Source organism: Polyodon spathula, chromosome 26, assembly GCF_017654505.1.
Source record: "Polyodon spathula isolate WHYD16114869_AA chromosome 26, ASM1765450v1, whole genome shotgun sequence".
In the NCBI taxonomy this organism is placed as follows: domain Eukaryota; kingdom Metazoa; phylum Chordata; class Actinopteri; order Acipenseriformes; family Polyodontidae; genus Polyodon; species Polyodon spathula.
In genome coordinates, this window is record NC_054559.1 from 14,244,664 (window position 1) to 14,263,014 (window position 18,351).

Consider the following 18,351-nt stretch of genomic DNA (forward strand, 5'->3'; position numbering starts at 1 on the left):
ACAGGTCAGTCTTTGTTTGGCTAGAAGCCATATTGTTGCTTGTCAAGGGAAAAGTGAAGTGAAATACCCCACACACATATTCACTGAAATGTGCAGTTGGGAATGTTTAAGCAAACACATATTTCCATTTTAAAAATCATGATATCTACTACCACATAAGCCTCTGTTGGCTGCTTTCAGATTATTTTACACTTCGTGGGTCATTTCACCTGGAGTGTGAAATTGTCCTGTCAGTGAGCAGTCAGCTGCTTCCCCTAATGGCATTTGTAGCCAGTAATGTGAAGAACAGGCCCAGTTTCTCTGCCAGCATTAACACCTGATGCTTTCAAGCTGTTTGGAGCTGTTCCTGCTGATTCTGTACAGCCTAGTGCTCTGCAGCTTGTATTTTTCATTTCTTTCAGATTATGCTGGGCTTCCTGCGCAAGAGCTGTGTCTGTTTTGTGGTAGTAGTAGGTTTGATAGAAGCTTGGCTCTCCCTTCAAGCCTGCCTTCTTACACAGACCCACACACAGGCACGCACATATATTTACCTGCTGGAAATTGCAGCAATCACTTCCAGCACTGGTTTATACTGGTTCAAGCTGGTAGTTTAACTCTGTGCACGCACGATGACCTATCATATTAAGATATTTCAACTGGTACAAGATGTGTTTAAGAATATCTTGTTCAGTTCTGGTCATTACATTACCAAAATGACAATGAAGAGAGTCCAGTAATGAGCAATCTAATTCCAGGGTTTAAAGGAATGATGATTGAAGGATTTAATTTAGCCTAGGATAAAGAAGCTTTATCAGGGATGTTTTACCTGTCATGCATTGATGCACTTGTCTTCAGTATTGAGGCCTCAGATGTACAGTTTTGGTATCATAAACATGTATTCTCATTTGAAAACATGACATCTGGTGCTACACTAGATCAAAGAAAGTTTGCTTGCATTACCTTCCAGGAAATCTGTTAAACTTGCACTTTCTAGGTCATTTCAGCTCAGTAATGACATCGCGCAGTAATGACATTTTACTGGCTGCAAAGCACGTCAGTCAATGGAGGAAGAAGCTGGCTGGTCACTGACAGAAGAAATGGGCCTGAAGGGGTGGGGATAATTTCACTCCCCAGGTGAAATTACCAAGTAAACTCAAGACCTCTGCAAATAGAGATTCCTTTAACCCAGTGTACGGTTACATTGAAAATACATTTCTGCAAAAAAAAAAAAAAAGTTTAAAAACTAAAACAAGTATAGGTTATGTCACTGTTTTGAAAATAAGTAAGAATATAAATAAATAACAGATGAACATCTGACGAACATTCTTCTAATAAACCAAACCAATACTTCTCAATGTAATCTGTCTTGTCCTGTTAGTATGTAAACAATGCATACACACAGTGTAGGCCTTCCCTTGATGGTTCTATAGAGAGTTATTCAACCCAGGGATAGTACCGAGATTAAATAATCCTTTCTCCTCCATCTCCATGGTCTCATTGTTTTGGGAGGCCGCTGCTGCTGTGGCATTGTGTTCACTTAGGGGAATCGGGTTACCCTGGCAACCATAGGACACATTCCCAGGAGCAGGCCTCAGAGCCACGGGGACAAGCCTTTGCAAAGTTTTCCAGCTTGTGTCAGCATTCTAGGAATAAACTGTGGACTGCAGGACTGGAGATGGAAACTCTGAGCTGGTAAGACGAAAGTAGTATTTTATGTTTGTTTTGTTAATTTGTGGAAGTAAATAAAAGGGACAGAGACTGTGTTGAACAATAAAACTGTTATCTCCCAAGCCCATTGAGTGAAATTGTCTTTGTCTAGTTTTAGCATGCTCAACTGTGAATCAGCCAGACATTGTGAATACAGTTTGTCCTGGAAGTCTGGGCGCTTGGCTAGCTGAAAGCAAGGCCTGCCGAACAGAGATCTATTTAACCTACAATAGTTTTAAACAAGCTAGAATCACTTTAAAAGCGTACAGCATTAACGCAATAAGGTACCTAGCATGCAAGATGTTCGTAACACTAACTGTAGCAGCTCCACTGTATTCTTTATGAAATCTGGCTCTGGTTAAGGTATGAGATGAGGAGACTAGCTGTTTCATTTTCAGTTTAGTTTGTAAGGTCTACATTGGAAGAGTTCCAAGTCTTTTGACATGCTCTGTGGATTGTTATCCTGCTAATGCGCACAGGCCAAATGAAGTGCCCGTTTAAAATCCCCAGATTGAGAACAAACAGGGGCCAGCAAGCAACTTGCAAAGCAGAAAATATATTGTCTCAATCAGTCTTTAAATGTCTGATTTATGTATGTTTGCAATTTGACCAAAACTGCAGGTATTGTCATGCAGTATTGTCATTGGGGTTGCAATAATTTACTACAGTGCCTGTGCTGTTTGTAAAGGGTTAATGTTAACTGATTCGTAAAGCTTAATAATGACAGTTGTAAGGAATGTTCTTTTAAGAGTGTTTATAAAACTGTCCTTAACAAATGATTCAAAGCAAAAAGTGTCTGCTGCTTTGTTTCTTCCACTCAGAACAAATAGTCTTGTATTTGCTTGTCATTGTTTGGAGGAATGTATGCCTTTATTCCGAATGTATTTATCTTCTCTAATGTGCTCCTATCAAGACAGGGAGATTGGAGAGGAATGCATATAACATTACATGAAATACTTCTTTTCACATTTGTGTGTATTGCAGAATACAAGGCTATGTTTTTCACTATAGCTTGCCATATGTTCTATGTTAGCATGGTAACAGGACATGTTATTGCAAGAAATATATTGTGCAAATACATTGCTTTATTATATACCCACATGCATTACTGTCCAAAACCAACTTGTCACTTATATTATTGTAGGATAATATATACTGACATGTATATTATTCTATTTGTAACTTTATTTTGCACTTTTGAAGAGACACAAGTGTCACTTTCTGCAAAGATCATTAAAACACTATGTTCCATTTTAAATAGGAGCAATTGTTCTTAAACATCACAGAAAGTGCAGTTTTGGTAGTAAGACTGCAGTATATCCATTCCTTCTATAGGGATCTTGCATAAAGCTGTTGCTGTAGTTTCATTAAGCAGCAAGAAAACAACATGTCCAGCTATTGTCACTAGCTGCTGGAATCGACAATAGAGAAACCCTGCATGAGTTTCCCTAAGGTGATTTCATTTTCTCTGATGGTGTTTCAGTGTGTGAGGGGAGCGTTTTCGACACACAAGGCAGAGGATGGTCATTTCATTCCGAACCAGGAGGTAAGATCAGCTCTGGTCAGCAGCAAAGAGTAAATTGAAAATGATCGCATTAGGCAGAAAAGGCCTTGCAACCTGCACCACAATAACACGGTTTCATAATGTTTCAATAAAGTTCAGTTGGCTCAAAAATTAATATGTTACTGGAAAAATGAGTGATTAATGAGTGTGTCCCTAAAAATGACATATCAAAAAGGAGCCTAGTTATATGGCAAGGCAGATATGTTTTGTAGACCATTGTAATAAACTACTGGCAGTAGATTTAATTTTCTCGAACCAGATTGCGTGCCACTAACATCTTGGCACATCCACTTTCTTAGTTTAATAACTTATACCAGAGTAAAAAAAAAAAAAGTTCATAAACTTAAATTGTGAGTCATGGCTGTTTTGTTTAGTGCTCGCGATTCTTTAAAATAAAATGACACGTACCATGTGATGTCTGTTTGGCTTAGCTGATCTCGTTTGAAATTGATAAACCGTCACTCACCTAACTAGCTACTGTTCCTCAAAGCGTACTTCTCTTCCTTGTCTATAGGGTGTGCCTGGTGCTGTGTGTGCTCCTGTCTGCACTGACTCTGGTGTTACAGAACCTGTGGATTCCGGAAGGTTCCGAAGAGCAGTTTCCAGGGAAACCCGGAGCTTCCGAGGGTAAAATCAGCTAACATACAACAGACAGGCAAATGAAAAATTACTGACCTGAGGGAAGACTATTGTTACTGACAGGGGGCTATACTGTCTGATTGAGGGCATTGCACCCTGGAGTTTTCCCGGGACATTTCATTTTCCACTATGAGTCAGCAGTACATATTTAATATATGAATCAGTCAAAAATAAATGAGGCAAGGTTGGATAGTAAATAAGACTCTATATATTTTGTTTAAATATAGCTGATGTCATACATAAATAAATATTGACATCTATATTTTTGTTTAGATATAGTTGATACAGCATAACGAAATAAATAACATAAATGAATAACAGAAAATGTTTTTGCAGCTGACTGCTGCATATTAATCCAGTTTATATCCTGGCTGTCTTGTTTACACTGTTGAGTTGAATATAATATGACTCCTACTGCATAGCAATTTCACCCATTCCAGTTTTTAAAATGGGCCTGATTAGCCCCAGTGTATAGGGAACAAGCGCAGGTGTGTCTTATTAATAAACTTCCAGGAATGGATCAAACTGCTATACAGTGAGAGACAGATTTCCATCCTATTAATAACATTGTAAGTACACATGTATTTACTAAGTAACTACTATGTAAACACACAGTAATTAGAGACACAATGTAAAATGCTACCTTTGAATATTGGAGCTCAAAAGTCCATGTTGTTTGACAATGCAGCAAGGGAAATCAATGAAAATCAACTTCCACAAGAAAGAGTTTAATATAATGCACGCTAACTATATTTCAGACTTGTGTTTTACTGACAAGCAGCTATTATTGTCCTTCCTCAGAATAAGTAAATGAATCATGTATGGTGGAATGTGTCTGTCTGTATGTTATACATTTTATATAGGGCCATGTGGTGATTGTAAGTCATAGTACCCACACTTATAAACAGACATTTCTCTAACATAGTTTTAAAACTTAGGCTTCTTACAAGACTACACATATGAGACCTTTATACTGAGTGGATGAGCTATAATAACTGTAAAAATATAAATAACTTTATATTAGCTAACCATTAACAAAAAGAACCATTGCTATACAGTAAATATGCTAAGCAAAAGTGCAGCTTGACTTTTAGACCCTGGATTTGAGTCCTATTCCCAGCGGTCTGTGCAGCAGCTCCTGTGTGGAAGGGGGGTGAGTTGGCCTGCTGCCCACGGCACCTGTGTGAGGCGTTGTGTCATCGTCCTGCTCCTGCTGAAATACCACAGGAAACCAAATCCCATTTCATTTCCTTACTGTTCCCCAGTTCGGTATAAAGTTTTCATTTTTTGCATCTGCGCTTTTCTTTGGCTGAAGGGAAACAAAAACTCCAGCTGCAAAAATACTCCACGATGAAGTCAAGTGTTGTGATGGGTGCTGGCCGAAGAGGAGGGACTTCTACACAACTTATACACAGCATAATTAACCCACCTCCGAGTGCAATGTGCTCCAGTCACAGCCTTCATGGTCAACCAACATATTTTTTTTCTTGAGATCTTGAGATTGAAAACCTGCCTCTCACATCCTTCGCATTAGAAGCTCTTTAGGTAGCTTCTACCATCAGTGTGACTTGGAGAGATTGAGCTTCTAACTGGGGAGTCCCAATTGAAATCGATGCAATCTCAGATCTCCTGCTGATGGACGTAAACAAGTCTGATTTCAAATGGGTTTCAAGTCAGTCAGAGAGGCATATGGAAATGTGACATGAGCTGTTATCTAAACTAATGTATTCTTGTTTAGATTCAAATTGTACTGTGTATCGTTTTCTGTTTCAGTTATCACACACTGGTGAATTTTTTAAAGTTTAAAGTTACTCGTGTGGTCTCAATAGAGCTCTGTAAAGGCCTGGTAACACAGGCGACTTTCATCGATGGCAGCATGAGGACAAAAGATGTCGTCAGCTTGTTGCCTTGTGTGACCACCCTGGTCAACACCCTGGCGACACCCAGGCCACACGCCAGCAACACGCCAGTGACGTGTCTCCCACTTAGGACGATGTTTTTTTCAGGTGACACGAGGGCAACATTTTTAATACCAGCCAATCATATTTGATAATAGTGTCACATGATAATAAGGATATAGACCATAAAGTCAGACAGACAGCATATATTGTGCATTTCATCCAATTAATTCTATGTTGGCTATAGATATTCAATACAGTGTGTATGTAAATAACTAACTAGCTAAACAATTCTACTAATGAATATATTTTTATTCAATTAAGAAGGAACTAAAGGTTTGTTAATGTAATTAATACATTTTTATATCGTAGGCTTCCTTCGTTGCATGTTTACGTCCCATGATAAAAAAACGTGCATTATGATTGGGTTGCATTACGTTGTTCCTCTTGTTGCCGTCAATAAAATTTGCCTGTGTGACCAGGCTTTAACATATCCTCTCTCTTATGTACTGCTGTCCCCCCTGTAACATTCTGACCGCGTGTTGCAGGGGGACAGTTTAATGGTTACACGCTGGTGAACCAGTTGTTGTAAGTGAGAAGATATGTTTGGGAGCTCTATTGAGGCCAAAGGGGTGCTTTCAGCTTCAGAGTTTAAAAAATCCACCAGGATGTGATCATTGAAACAGAAAATGATTTACAGAAATTTACAGAATGGTTCAAAACAAAAGCAAGAATGCTGTAGTTTAGATAAGTATGATAATTCAGATGCCCGCTTCCCATCCTCCATCGCAAAGCAGCCACCAAGGCTGTGAGGGTTGACATCATCTTTTGGCCAACCAATGAACCCAGGGACGATGGTGATGTCATAAAGTCAAGCTTCCCTGCCAGGGAACTGAAGCATCCAAAGATAACACAGAGAGCGCTTGCATTTCAGAAACGGGCACTTTGGAGTCTGGAAAACCTGCCATGCTTTATAGCTTCACCGAAACTATTTTGTAGTAATTGGGCTCCCAAATCACCAGTATCTGATTCTGTGGTGTATAAAGACGCCCGTCATTTTCTGTAACTGATTTATAGCCTTTTAATGAGGATTATATTTCAACAACACACATCTTAAAAATTAAAAAAATATATCGGTGTCGTTTCTTGCGAGCCTTTATTGGTTAGATGAGGATTTTATTAGTCTTATTTTTTTATTTGAGCTGACAAGTTTGAAAATAAAGAGCTTGCTGGGATTTTTTTTTTTGTTTTTACTAACCTATTTCTGTGCAGATAACAACTTTTTTGGATGAGCTAGGCACTTGTCAGCAAAAATTACTTTAATGTGGATTTTGCTCCTGTATGACTATATATCTGGTAAGAATAGCAGCAAACCTCTTCCCCCTTTATCCACACAGCTCTTCCCCAGCACGGTGTGAGGAAGCTGGCTCTTCGACTGGAGACTCTCTCTTCCCAGATCCAGGCCCTCAAGAGAGACAACATTCCTGGCAGACTGGACAGCCTGGCTGAGACTCTCCAGCTGTAAGATACATTATTTTCAGAATAATACAACAGAATCTCAATTAACCTGTCATTTGTGGCTTCTTATGCAGGCTGTTAAATATACTCTAGTTCAAAGGTGCTGTGTTAGAGTAACTTGCAGAGTAACTTGTGACAGGTCCATTTCGATGCGGTCAAAAGGGTGACAAACATCTTTTTAAAGAATGAACGACATACTATTTTTAAAATATACAGCATTTAACTAGAAATCACCTTGGGAATACAGCCTTAATTCTACTCTGGAGTATTCGCCAGGAGAAAGAGAATATGACACTTATCTTAAATAATCTAAAAAAATATTTTAAATAAATGGATTGGTAATGTGTTCTTCTTGTTTAAATTCTGTCTTAGACAGAATACACCACAGTGTAACCATTAACAGATCCCCCTGGAACACTCATCCCCCAGGGAATGTTAGACGTAACACATTTGTGTCATGTGGTATTTCTTACTGACATATTTCCTATATCCTCTTAGGTGTTGTGTTGTGATGACTGAGACAGTAAATGAAAACTGAAGCTAAATATCAAGAACAATGCATTAATTGGGATAACTTTGATATTTCATACCCATAACAAGTTTTGTGAGCAGCTAATAGGGTTTCATGGTGGGGCTCTAATTCCTGCCGCACAGAGTGTTTATCTGTATGGTGGTGACTAAATGATCTTCGCCAAAGTCATTGTGAAAATAAAGTCTGGAAAACAAAAAGGCACAGAAAGTAGTTGCACTAATTAGGTGAACATTATTTCAGAAACCTTCTAATTGTCCAATATGTTGGCATCAAGACACAATGTTGATCATTAATGTCAACATTTTCCACGAACTGAAAGCACTTGCTATTGAAAGCAATGATTTGCAAGTGTTCCTTATGGTTGACGGAAACCTGGTGTGTCTGGCATCTACAGACTCCAGAAGGACCATGAGAGCTCCATGCACAGTGTGCAGAAGGACCTGGTGATGGTGTGGGAGAAGCTGGATACCCTGTTAAAGAAGAGCCTAGCGGGGGGAGACACACCCACCAGCACCCCATTCACAGGTAACACCGCCTGCATCTTCACTAGTCAGCAGCTAACCTGAACTGCATAATGTAACATGATCATGATGAAGGGTTTAAATACACATAACTGGGCTGCATTTAGATCAATAGTATTAATGTTATTAGGAAAATAAGTATCCCCATCATGTCACTGGATAAGTATATACAAGCAGCCAGACATCCCAGGCCTGAAAGATAGATTGAGGGAACTGTATACATTTAGCATGGAGCACATAGGAATTACAGGGGAATTTCTAAGTCTGACATCTTGAAAGACGTTAACCAATACCAAAAAAAATACAAAAGGACACCCATGGAAATAATGAGAGATAGACTTAGGACAGAGGCAGTTCTTCACACAAAGAGTGGGGGGTGTATGGAATGGATTGCCTAGCCATTTTATGATGCTGAATCACTGGGATCCTTTAAGATTCAACATGACAAAGCATTGAGATCAATCAGCTGCTAGGAACCGGACAAGCTTAGATGGGCTGAATGGCCTCCTCTCGCTCATAAAATGTCTTGTGTTTGTATGTAAAGGAGAATTCTTTAAAAACCCAGCTCTGAGTAAGATGATTCCCAAGCAGCCCTCCTACTCAAACCATGACCTCAGTTTCATTATCAGGTTGCATTGCAGCCCCTGCATGCAGGATCTGTGCAGTTTTGCTTTCTGTCACATTCTCCAGTTTCTGTGTTTTGAGAGGGAGGGCGTCAGCAATTCCTTGCCAGTCGTACAGTGTTTTTTGTGCAGGAAATTGTTTGGCTTGGCTATCCGACCTGGAGCAAATGAGAGTGAGGTGGTTCCAGCTATTCCTGTTCAAATCCCAAAGCCATGATACCAGAAAAGCAGCGGGGGGATTGGGAGTAACAGGGCTGTTGAAGCTGTCTCAATACTGGGTTTATATCTCTCTGACTATTTATTTCACAAACTTTGTAGAGATTTTTTTATTTACAGTAGAACCTCAAAGTTATGAACACCACACTTTACCAGATAACTAGTCTTTTCAATATGGTTTTCTTTTTTCAGGGATTCACGAAATACCATAATAAACCCCTCTCCTTTTAGAGCACGTGCTTGACTGTGGTTTTTGACTGAAACACCATCAAACCTGTTAAATAATGGGAACAGGCCTTTTGGCTACTATAGAGCTACTTTAGCTCTGGGGATTACACACATATATCCTGCCTAATTCATTTGTATTTTTATAATTATTTCTCCTGTTAAAGATTTACACATTTTGTGAATGCATTGCACATACATTAAAACACTGAAGATAATGCATGTTTCAAAGTGAAAGGCGTGACCACCTTAATGATCAGGGTTCCCTGTGTTTTTAAAGGCATGCTGGACAGTGAGGTTTGCAAGATCCCAAACGATCCAGCCTTCCCTCTCTGTGCAGGGAAAGTCGAGGTAAGAGAGAAATTGTTTTAACTATCAGATGCAATCCAATCTTCAACTGGATATTACACCAGACTCAAATATCTTGTCATTTCAAATATCATGTTTTTGTATTATTGATATCTTTAAATTGATATTTGGCATGAGAGTTCTGACAGCCCGTAGCCCTAGCTGGGGCGGACAGAGTCCTACTTGAAATGTGCTCTCAATCTGCTGCTGATGGAAATAAACAAGTCTGATTTGAAATTGCTTTCAAGTCAGTATCAATGGCAGTTGGGAACAAGGCTAAAGTCTGCAACACAGTTGACATCTGATACACCGTCACCATTCCCCATGTAGTTCCTGCGAGCTCGCTGGCGCTCGGACCCCTGCTACGCTCATTATGGAGTGGATGGTGGAGCCTGCTCTATCCTAGCCTACCTGAGCAACAGAGAGGACTTCTGTCCCAGCCTGCCAGGCAGAAACATCAGCCAGAGACCAGACAAGACACGTCCCAAGGAGGGCAAGGAAGAGGTAAGCCTCTTTCAAAAACTCTGCTTGGGTATTTCATTGTCAGTACACTAACAAAACCATTTAAAACATCGAAGTGAATGCCCTGAAAGATACACTAGTCAGGGTTGCCAGGTCTAGTTAGATAAAGACCAGCCTACTTCAGGGGAAGGTATGGTTTTCCATGGGAGCTCACAAAATTCTGTAATAAAAACATGTACCTTTTAACGCCATGTTAAACCTATTAATTGCATAATAGATTGGCAGTGAAAGGGTTAAGCCCATGCCTGACATGTACAGAGACACCCCAGCATTAAGAATTGTTACACCATGTTCAGACAATGTTGAAAACAAATTATTCTCACATTACACAGTTTCCAGTGTAAATTCCCGCTGGTGAGAAAAAACCTTGTTGCCATTCCAATGTAATTGTAACATGGTTTTATTTGTGTGTTCGGATTATCTATGATTTTAAGCTATAGGTCTAGTCTACACTACAATATAGAGCTTATATTATATAAAGTCAGTAAGGCCTATTTGCAGTAGTTAGTGGTTTTGAGTTTACAGTGTTAAATGGTTAGAATTTGGCCTAATAGTGGTCAAAATGTGCTTGCCAAATATTGTTAGTCTGAGTGTTTATTCAGTTGTAACGGAACAGCAAAAGTTAATTTATTTCATGTACAATATTTTCTTTTCCAGACACTATAGACATTAATGACTTACACATGTTCTACGTACACAAATATTCAGTTATTTTTACAACGCATACAGAATGTGGCTAACTAACTAGTATTGAGAGTGCTAGCCTTGACTGACTTTTCATATTCAGCACTACAGAGTGAATACATTTCAGATCCCCATCTTGCATTGATTCAAATCAAATAACAGCATTTGATGCCCTGTAGCTAAGCAGATGTGGTGCTATATTTAAGGACTGTAATTCTCTGAATTCAGCTGAGAAAAGGCTAGGCTGCAATGTGGAAGGTAGTGGGTTTGAATAGATCAGTGCTTTGAGAAAGAATGTTACAGAGCAGTTTCTGAATGCTATTCAAAACAACAGAAAAAAGGATTGTTTTGAAATTTTTGGAATGCTAGTGATCTTTTATTTTTTTTCAGGCAGTGATAAGGTCAGACCTAACCCCTCTCTTGGAGCTCATTGGCAGTGGCCGGGGTCCTGCAGTGAGGTTCATGCGGTCGCGGATTGAGAGACTGGCAGGGAGATGGGCACAGGCTGGAGTGAGAATCCGTGACAAACTGCACCACAAACCACAGGCACAGCTAAAGGTGGGGTGGCTTTTATACATGCAGTTCTCTGAGCGTTGAGGGACAATGGGCTACGGCCAGGCACAGTCAGAAGTTTTCCCACAATCATTACAGGTTAACTGTGTGCCACTACATCCTTGACTTTCTTAGTTCAGGCGATATGCAGTGTTAAGGACATCACGCTTTGGTTTTTATGGTACCAAAACAGCTGCAATAGGCCCGGCATCCAGCAGCCATTGAGAAAGTAAGCGGTTACCATGTCCTCTATTTCCTCCCAGGTGCTGCTGCACCCAGGAGTGCTGGCAGGGGGCGCTGGCGAGCGATTTGGGGAGCTGTCGGAGAGGGGTGGTCCGTTGGGGGAGCTGGTGCAGTGGTCAGACGTGGCCACGGCTCTCTTCATCCTGGGACATAAAGTGACCTTCTCAACCACACTGCCAGAGCTGCACAGGTAACCTCAGTGACCACACCACACTTCATTCAACAATACTAGAATAAACCAGGCTACAGCAGAGCAATGCCAGCAGTGCCTTTTCATACTGTAATGTTCTCACTCATGATGAGTGGCTGCAGTTAAGAATTGCGTTTTCTTTTATTTTTTTGTTAAGATGATAGGTTCAAGAGCTGCTCTTCAGTTCTGCCAGAAAAATGCAAACTCGGCCAAACACATCGGGAACTAGAGCATCACGGTATGGGTGGTGTTCCACTGGCTATGAATTGAGCTGAGCGAAAACCAAACTGGTCCCACAGCACATCTGAATCTGGCTCAGAGCCAAGCTGGGCCAGAGTTCAGATTCATCATTTTCGTCATTATTTGCAGCCTCTAAGGCCGAGAATCTTGCTTGTCAGATCCAAATTACTGCTCTCTCCCAGAAATATTCTTCTCCTCTTTGCTTAATCAGCTTGTCATTGCATGTCAGTTGCATTCAATAATATATGAAGAACATAAACGAAGAAAGACACAAGCATAACCTCTGGACCCGCCATTCTCAAGTCAAATGCAATGCTTCTTAATACCGTATGATCTAGATGCAACTCGGCACTTTCATTGCGCAGCTCGGGCTCCGCAGTGGAAAAACAACCAGACTCCTCTAAGCCATGCCAGGCTGTCTATCTGAAATGTACAGTATTGAAAGAAAACTATGTTTTAACAAACAAGTAGAACCACTTTTAAAGCACTTCTAGTGTCACAGTACCTGCCGTTTGAATGTCTTGCTTCTCTCTTGTGTTGTTCAGAGTGATTGGGGCTCCTCCAGGGAAGGGAAGCTGTCCCATCCAAGTGCCGCTGCCCTTTGACCTGCTCTACACAGACTACCACGGCCTAGCTCAGCTGCAGGCTTGCATGGGCCTCTCCTTCAACCAGTACAGGTGAGGAGCAGGGTCTCTACAAACACACAGTCTGTCTGTTTTACTCTCCCTGTCTCTGTATAACTGTTAGTATACAGCAATGGCTATGGTAAGAAGCAACCTGTATACTCTTATTACCATCATAGAAACTTTAAACACATCTTTCTCAGTTTAAAAAAGTGGGCCTTATTAAGTACTAGGACTGATGTTTTAACTTTAACTGCACTGTGTGGTCAAAAATACAGAACACTGGAATATAAGAGAAGGAGAAAAGGCTGTTTGGCTCATCAAGGCTTGTCCCTTGTTAGTCACTGTACTCCCTACTAGAGGGATCTAATTTAACAGGGCAGATTCTAGACGTGTTTTAAATGTTCTCTAATAAGGGGACTGTGACAGGGTGAAAGCCCTTAATGTATATAGTGCGGGTGTGGGAATGTATGGTTGGCAGCGATGGGGCTAAATCAATCTCTGCCAGCAATCACAGCAGGCGTGGCCATTCCCCACTTAGGTAATTGGTGTTAATTAGGAACCAGAAATCCTTTGTTTGTTGAGGGTGTTTGGGGTGATTTTTTTGTGTTATGATTTTTGTGTTGTTTATCAACGTGGTAGTGAAGACTAATGCCCAGCGATAATCAAGTTTTGTCCAATTTCAGCCCCTCCCCCATTACATTAGTAACCCTCAGCCACCGCTCACCCCCCGCACCCACAGGAAAATAAGTTTTGGTTCATTCTCTTTAACCCTCCAGCCCCCTGTTTCTGGTTCTAGGTGTCGGTTCCGGGTTCTAGACTCCTTTGGCACAGAACCAGCCTTCAACCAGGGGGAATACTCCCAACTCCATGGTTACAGCACAGCCTGGGGTAGCTGGGAGCTACAGCCTCGGCAGTACATGACCATGTTCCGTGAGTATGAGAGGTCTGTGAAATCAGAACTGAACACAGTATTCTAACCCAGAGGATCTTAAACTTTTCCTGGGGACCCACTGGGAAGTGTTTTAGAATCACTGTTCAAATCATCTATAACATTTCGGGGAAAAAACAGTAAAAATAACCACTGTCAAAGTTACCAGCTATAGGGTACACAACACAATGGCTGCATAAAATGAAGTCAGTCTGTGTATTAGTGTGAGGGATGGGATGTTGCTATATTCAAGGTGCTCTGCTGTATGTCAGTGTCACTGGCTGTATTGAACTGACAATTTTTGTTTAAATGTGTCTGAGTCCCAGTTCCCTGTTAATGCTCTTGTGGTGAGACGATGTAGTACTATTTAAAAAAAAAAAAAAGTTTTTTTCTTTGGAATGGCTTACTTTCTATATTTCAAAACAAGTTGTTTTTACTTAAGACTTGGCAGAGCCCTCGTCCACCCTTACTCTTTCCCTCTCTCCACCCCCACATTCCAGCCATCCTGTTTTTCTTGTTAAATAAATACATCTCTCTATCACCTCACTGTTTTTGCAGCGTTTGAAATAATTTAATTAAGGGGGACAAGGTAGCCCTGGGTATAGTCACAGAATAAACATAAAGTGAGGCGTTGTCTTAAAGGAGTGCTAATCTGTTTTGTTAGCTATTGTCTTACCTCTTATTTGCACCAGCAATATACCAAGATCCCCCCCCGGTTCATGGTGCAGTTTACTGTATGTTGGGTTCAGTTCTCCCCCCTGGTTCATGGTGCAGTTTACTGTATGTTGGGTTCAGTCCCCCCCTCCCCAGGTTCATGGTGCAGTTTATTGTATGTTGGATTCTGTTCCCCCTGGTTCATGGTGCAGTTTACTGTATGTTGGGTTCAGCTCTCCCCCCTGGTTCATGGTGCAGTTTATTGTATGTTGGATTCAGTTCCCCCTGGTTCATGGTGCAGTTTACTATGTGTTGGGTTCACTATTTGCAGGACTGTACAGATCATTGCAGTTGTGCATGCAGGACTTTTCCTGTGATTTCTCAGGGTGTCATATTAAAACCTACAGTACTTGATACAGCACAATATAGTCCCTGCTTAATATGATTTCCACAGTTAAGTCGGTTACTATTCGTTTTCACGATGTTGTCTGTGTAGGGTAACAGCCTCCAGAGATGTTTCCCTAGTCAAAAGCTGTCACTCTACCTGATGAAGTGTGTGCTCTTTGTCTTGTAGCCCACACCCCTGACAACTCCTTCATGGGCTTCGTCTCTGAAGAGCTAGGCCTGGGCTTGGAGGAGGAGGTACAGGAGCGCAAGGAACCCAACATGGCTGTTGTCTACGGGAAACAGGACTACATGTGGCAAGTAATGAGAAACTGTTTCTCTCCGAAATATTGGAGTTTAGTGTTCATGACAATGGCATAGGATACATATGCTATTGGATCCTTTTACCTTTAAACAAGGAATAGCTTTAGCCTGGAATGACCTCTCTTGTTCTAAACCCTGTTCAATGAGTTTTTGAAGACATCAGAACATTTCTTGTGGTAGGGAAAGGAGAGCTACCTGGAAGCAATCAGCCAGGTGATGAAGATCCATGGGACAGTGTACCAAGAGACAGACAGCCCTCCTCGCATCCCTGGCTATGTGTTGAACCATGGACTGTTGTCCCAGGATCAGCTACTGGAGTTGCTTAAGAGAGCCAAGGTAGGGGTTCTTTCTGTACCATGCCTATAACTCGTAGATCTCCTCTATAGTCCATGTTAGTGTGGAAATAGAAGGGTTTCCAAGTGACGCTACTTGGAAACCCTTCTATTATGACACTACTACACTACGAATCAGTCATAACAACACAAAATGAAGGCACAGTTGTTGCCTTGAGTTGCTGGTCTTTGCTGGAGATTCCACAGGGAGTGTTGCATTTGCTCTGATGCTCCCAAGGGTCAGGGAGGCAAAATTAGGAGGGAACATTTCTCATCACCACACTGCAGTGGACTAGGCATCCAGTAATCTCAAGTGGACATCTGCAAGGCTGACCATTGTCCTCCAGAGGCTGGTAGCTCACATCCGCTAGCGCTCCTGGGTGTAAAAAGGCAATTGGTTTAGTAGTGGGATTGGAGGACGCCTGAGATGTGGAGGGGTGTTGCCATGGTGAGGGAACATAATTGGACACACAACATTGTTGGAAAAAACAGGGATAACATGATTTGAAAAATGTGACACTTTTTAATAACTGATACTCATTTAACAAGTAACTCCATTCCAAATGTTTTCCAGCTGTTTATAGGACTGGGGTTCCCCTATGAGGGCCCTGCCCCTCTGGAGGCCATTGCGTTGGGTTGTGTGTTTCTGCAGCCCCGATTCGACCCCGCGCACACACCCCAGAACAGCAACTTTTACCGGGGGAAACCCACCACGAGACAGGTATTCAGAGAGAGGGAGAGATTTCTTTCCATTCACAACCTGCAGTGCTTTTTTACTGTTTTTCTCCTAATATGCCAATGATGAGAGGTCTCATAGATAGCTCCAAATTCACTGTTTTTGTTTTCCACTCAATTCGCTATGGATTCTGATGGTTGTAGTCCTGCATCGCTTCAAGAAAAGACACAGGTAAAAGTTACCTGGGCTATAGCCCACCTTGACACCCTGCACTTCACTTGTGTATCACAGGTTCGCTCCCAGCATCCCTATGCTGAAGACTTCATAGGTAAACCTTATGTGTGGACTGTTGACATGAGCAACTCCACTGAAGTCCAGGAAGCTGTGAGAACAATCCTGCGCAGCCAGGTCAGTGACTTCTCATCTCTCATCAAGACCGCATCCGTTATCATTTTGCTATGAAAATACATGTGCTAAAACACAAAACTGCACATTTCAGACCTACATAGTGAATGGAAAGTTGAACTATTTTTGTTGGCTACAATCACTGTAAGGGGATTTAAATTTATTAATTTCACAGCTTGCAGGTCCCGGCTGTGGCTACTCACGGCAACAAAACAGGGTGTTTTCACTGCTCTGTTACAATTGTGTATGTGTGTGTTCTCGTTGTACAGCTGAGACCCTTCACTCCCTATGAATTCACCAGAGAAGGAATGCTTGAGAGAGTCTTTGCCTACATTTCTCATCAGGTAGGCCTTCTTCCATTACTGGCTTTCAGCATTTCTTTACACACAGTTACACAAGCAGGGACAATGCAAGCACAGTCTGAACAACTATCATAAGTAAGGGGAGCTATAATACAGACATGGACTATGCCAGCAGTGAACGGTTCATTACAGTATTTCTGCCTCTCTGTCTGTGTTTCTGCAGGATTTCTGCAGCCGCTCTCCCAAGCCCTGGCCCCCTGAGAACACCCTGCTAGCCAGGCTGGGCTCTCTCGGGGAGTCCTGCACTGCGGTGTGTCTCCAGGCTGCTCTGGTCTGCGAGCCAGCCCACTTCCGGCTCCTCAACAAGCCTGATGCCTTCTCCAGGTCAGCGCAGCGGCGTTACAGCCTTCATCCAGGAAAGCAACCCAGTCACAAGAGTGCTGTTTAATGGAGTGTAAAGGAGAGCTGACAAAGGAATCGATTTTCTTATTCTTTTAGTCAGGTTATGCAAATATTTGAAAGCCTTGGATAAACTGATGCATGCTCATACAGAAGGCCCTCGTAATGGCATAATAATCGCATCTGAGCGCTTAAAAATGTCTAATAGCAACATTTTGCTCTAAAAAAGGATTTCAAATTAAAAAGCAAATAACTTAACATAAAAATAGAATATTATAACCCAGGCACAAATCCCATTCTAGACTGTAGAAGCCCAGAACGCCACACCCCCTCTACAATTAGTAATGATGAAACAAACCTAGGCTCCGAGCTCTTGGTAAGGTTCCATTCACATGTAGATGTTCTTTGAGCCTGTTTCAGTGGAGGAGTCGTTAGCCTGATTGCCTGTGTGTTGGTTTCTGACAGTGCTTTTTTTTCAGCCTAGGCTTGAACTGCAGCAGCACCTCTGTGGAGGTGAACCATTTGCTTCCAGCTTACAATGAAAGGGCCCAGCAGTGCTCCCTGCAGAGAGAAGGGCTGCTCTTTAGCTGTGCCGGATCAGATAACTCCCACAAGAGACTCTGCCCCTGCCGGAGGTATCAGCCAGGGCAAGTGGCGCTTTGTGAGGGCTGTCTTTAACAGAATGAACTGAATACCCCATATGGACTTGCTGGGTCCCAGATAAGACCCCTAATACTGATATCACCCTTATTCTGTATTGCTGACTTTTAAGAGCTATGCTGTACAATACAATATGGTACAATAAAACAAACAGGTCTACAGTTCATTTCATGTCATGCATCCCAATGCAATAACGTTGCTGGATCTTAGATCCCAAATACTGAGTTCTCTATACTATATTGAATTTGATAGCTCTCAGATCCATAGTACTGAGTTATTATTATTATTATTATTATTATTATTATTATTATTATTGTAGGACTTTTCATATGTTGCCAATAGTACATGTGTACAATAAAAAACTGGAAAATGTTTGATTTGGGAGGCAAAAAAGAAGAAAGAATCCTTTACTGTGAGAAAAAGCCAATTTACTTTAATATACAAACTCACCTTAAGCATT

General features: G+C 41.4%; 1 protein-coding gene across 2 annotated transcripts; it reads left to right on the plus strand.

Annotated features, from left to right (window-relative positions):
• Nucleotides 1-1,572: 1,572 nt before the first annotated feature.
• Nucleotides 1,573-18,087, plus strand: LOC121300611 (alpha-1,6-mannosylglycoprotein 6-beta-N-acetylglucosaminyltransferase B-like). Of its 2 annotated transcripts, none has more exons than XM_041229222.1 (18): nt 1,573-1,671; nt 3,170-3,232; nt 3,765-3,877; nt 7,185-7,308; nt 8,232-8,362; nt 9,703-9,773; nt 10,101-10,274; nt 11,367-11,534; nt 11,792-11,961; nt 12,747-12,878; nt 13,624-13,757; nt 14,984-15,114; nt 15,298-15,453; nt 16,024-16,170; nt 16,417-16,533; nt 16,800-16,874; nt 17,056-17,216; nt 17,711-18,087. In XM_041229222.1, the coding sequence occupies exons 2-18, from the start codon at nt 3,207-3,209 to the stop codon at nt 17,907-17,909; spliced, it is 2,229 nt and encodes a 742-aa protein (XP_041085156.1). In that variant the 5' UTR covers nt 1,573-1,671; nt 3,170-3,206; the 3' UTR covers nt 17,910-18,087. The 2 variants fall into 2 exon arrangements, with proteins under 2 accessions (XP_041085156.1, XP_041085157.1); XM_041229223.1 differs by having other exon boundaries at nt 17,716-17,861.
• Nucleotides 18,088-18,351: the final 264 nt, after the last annotated feature.

What these genes read in the sequence shown, in the direction of transcription:
- LOC121300611 (XM_041229222.1), top strand. Translation starts at nt 3,207, where the DNA reads ATGGTCATTTCATTCCGAACCAGGAG. An exon ending in GGAAACCCACCACGAGACAG is followed by an intron (nt 16,171 to 16,416) that starts GTATTCAGAGAG and finishes TGTGTATCACAG; the next exon opens with GTTCGCTCCCAGCATCCCTA. An exon ending in AAGCCTGATGCCTTCTCCAG is followed by an intron (nt 17,217 to 17,710) that starts GTCAGCGCAGCG and finishes CTTTTTTTTCAG; the next exon opens with CCTAGGCTTGAACTGCAGCA.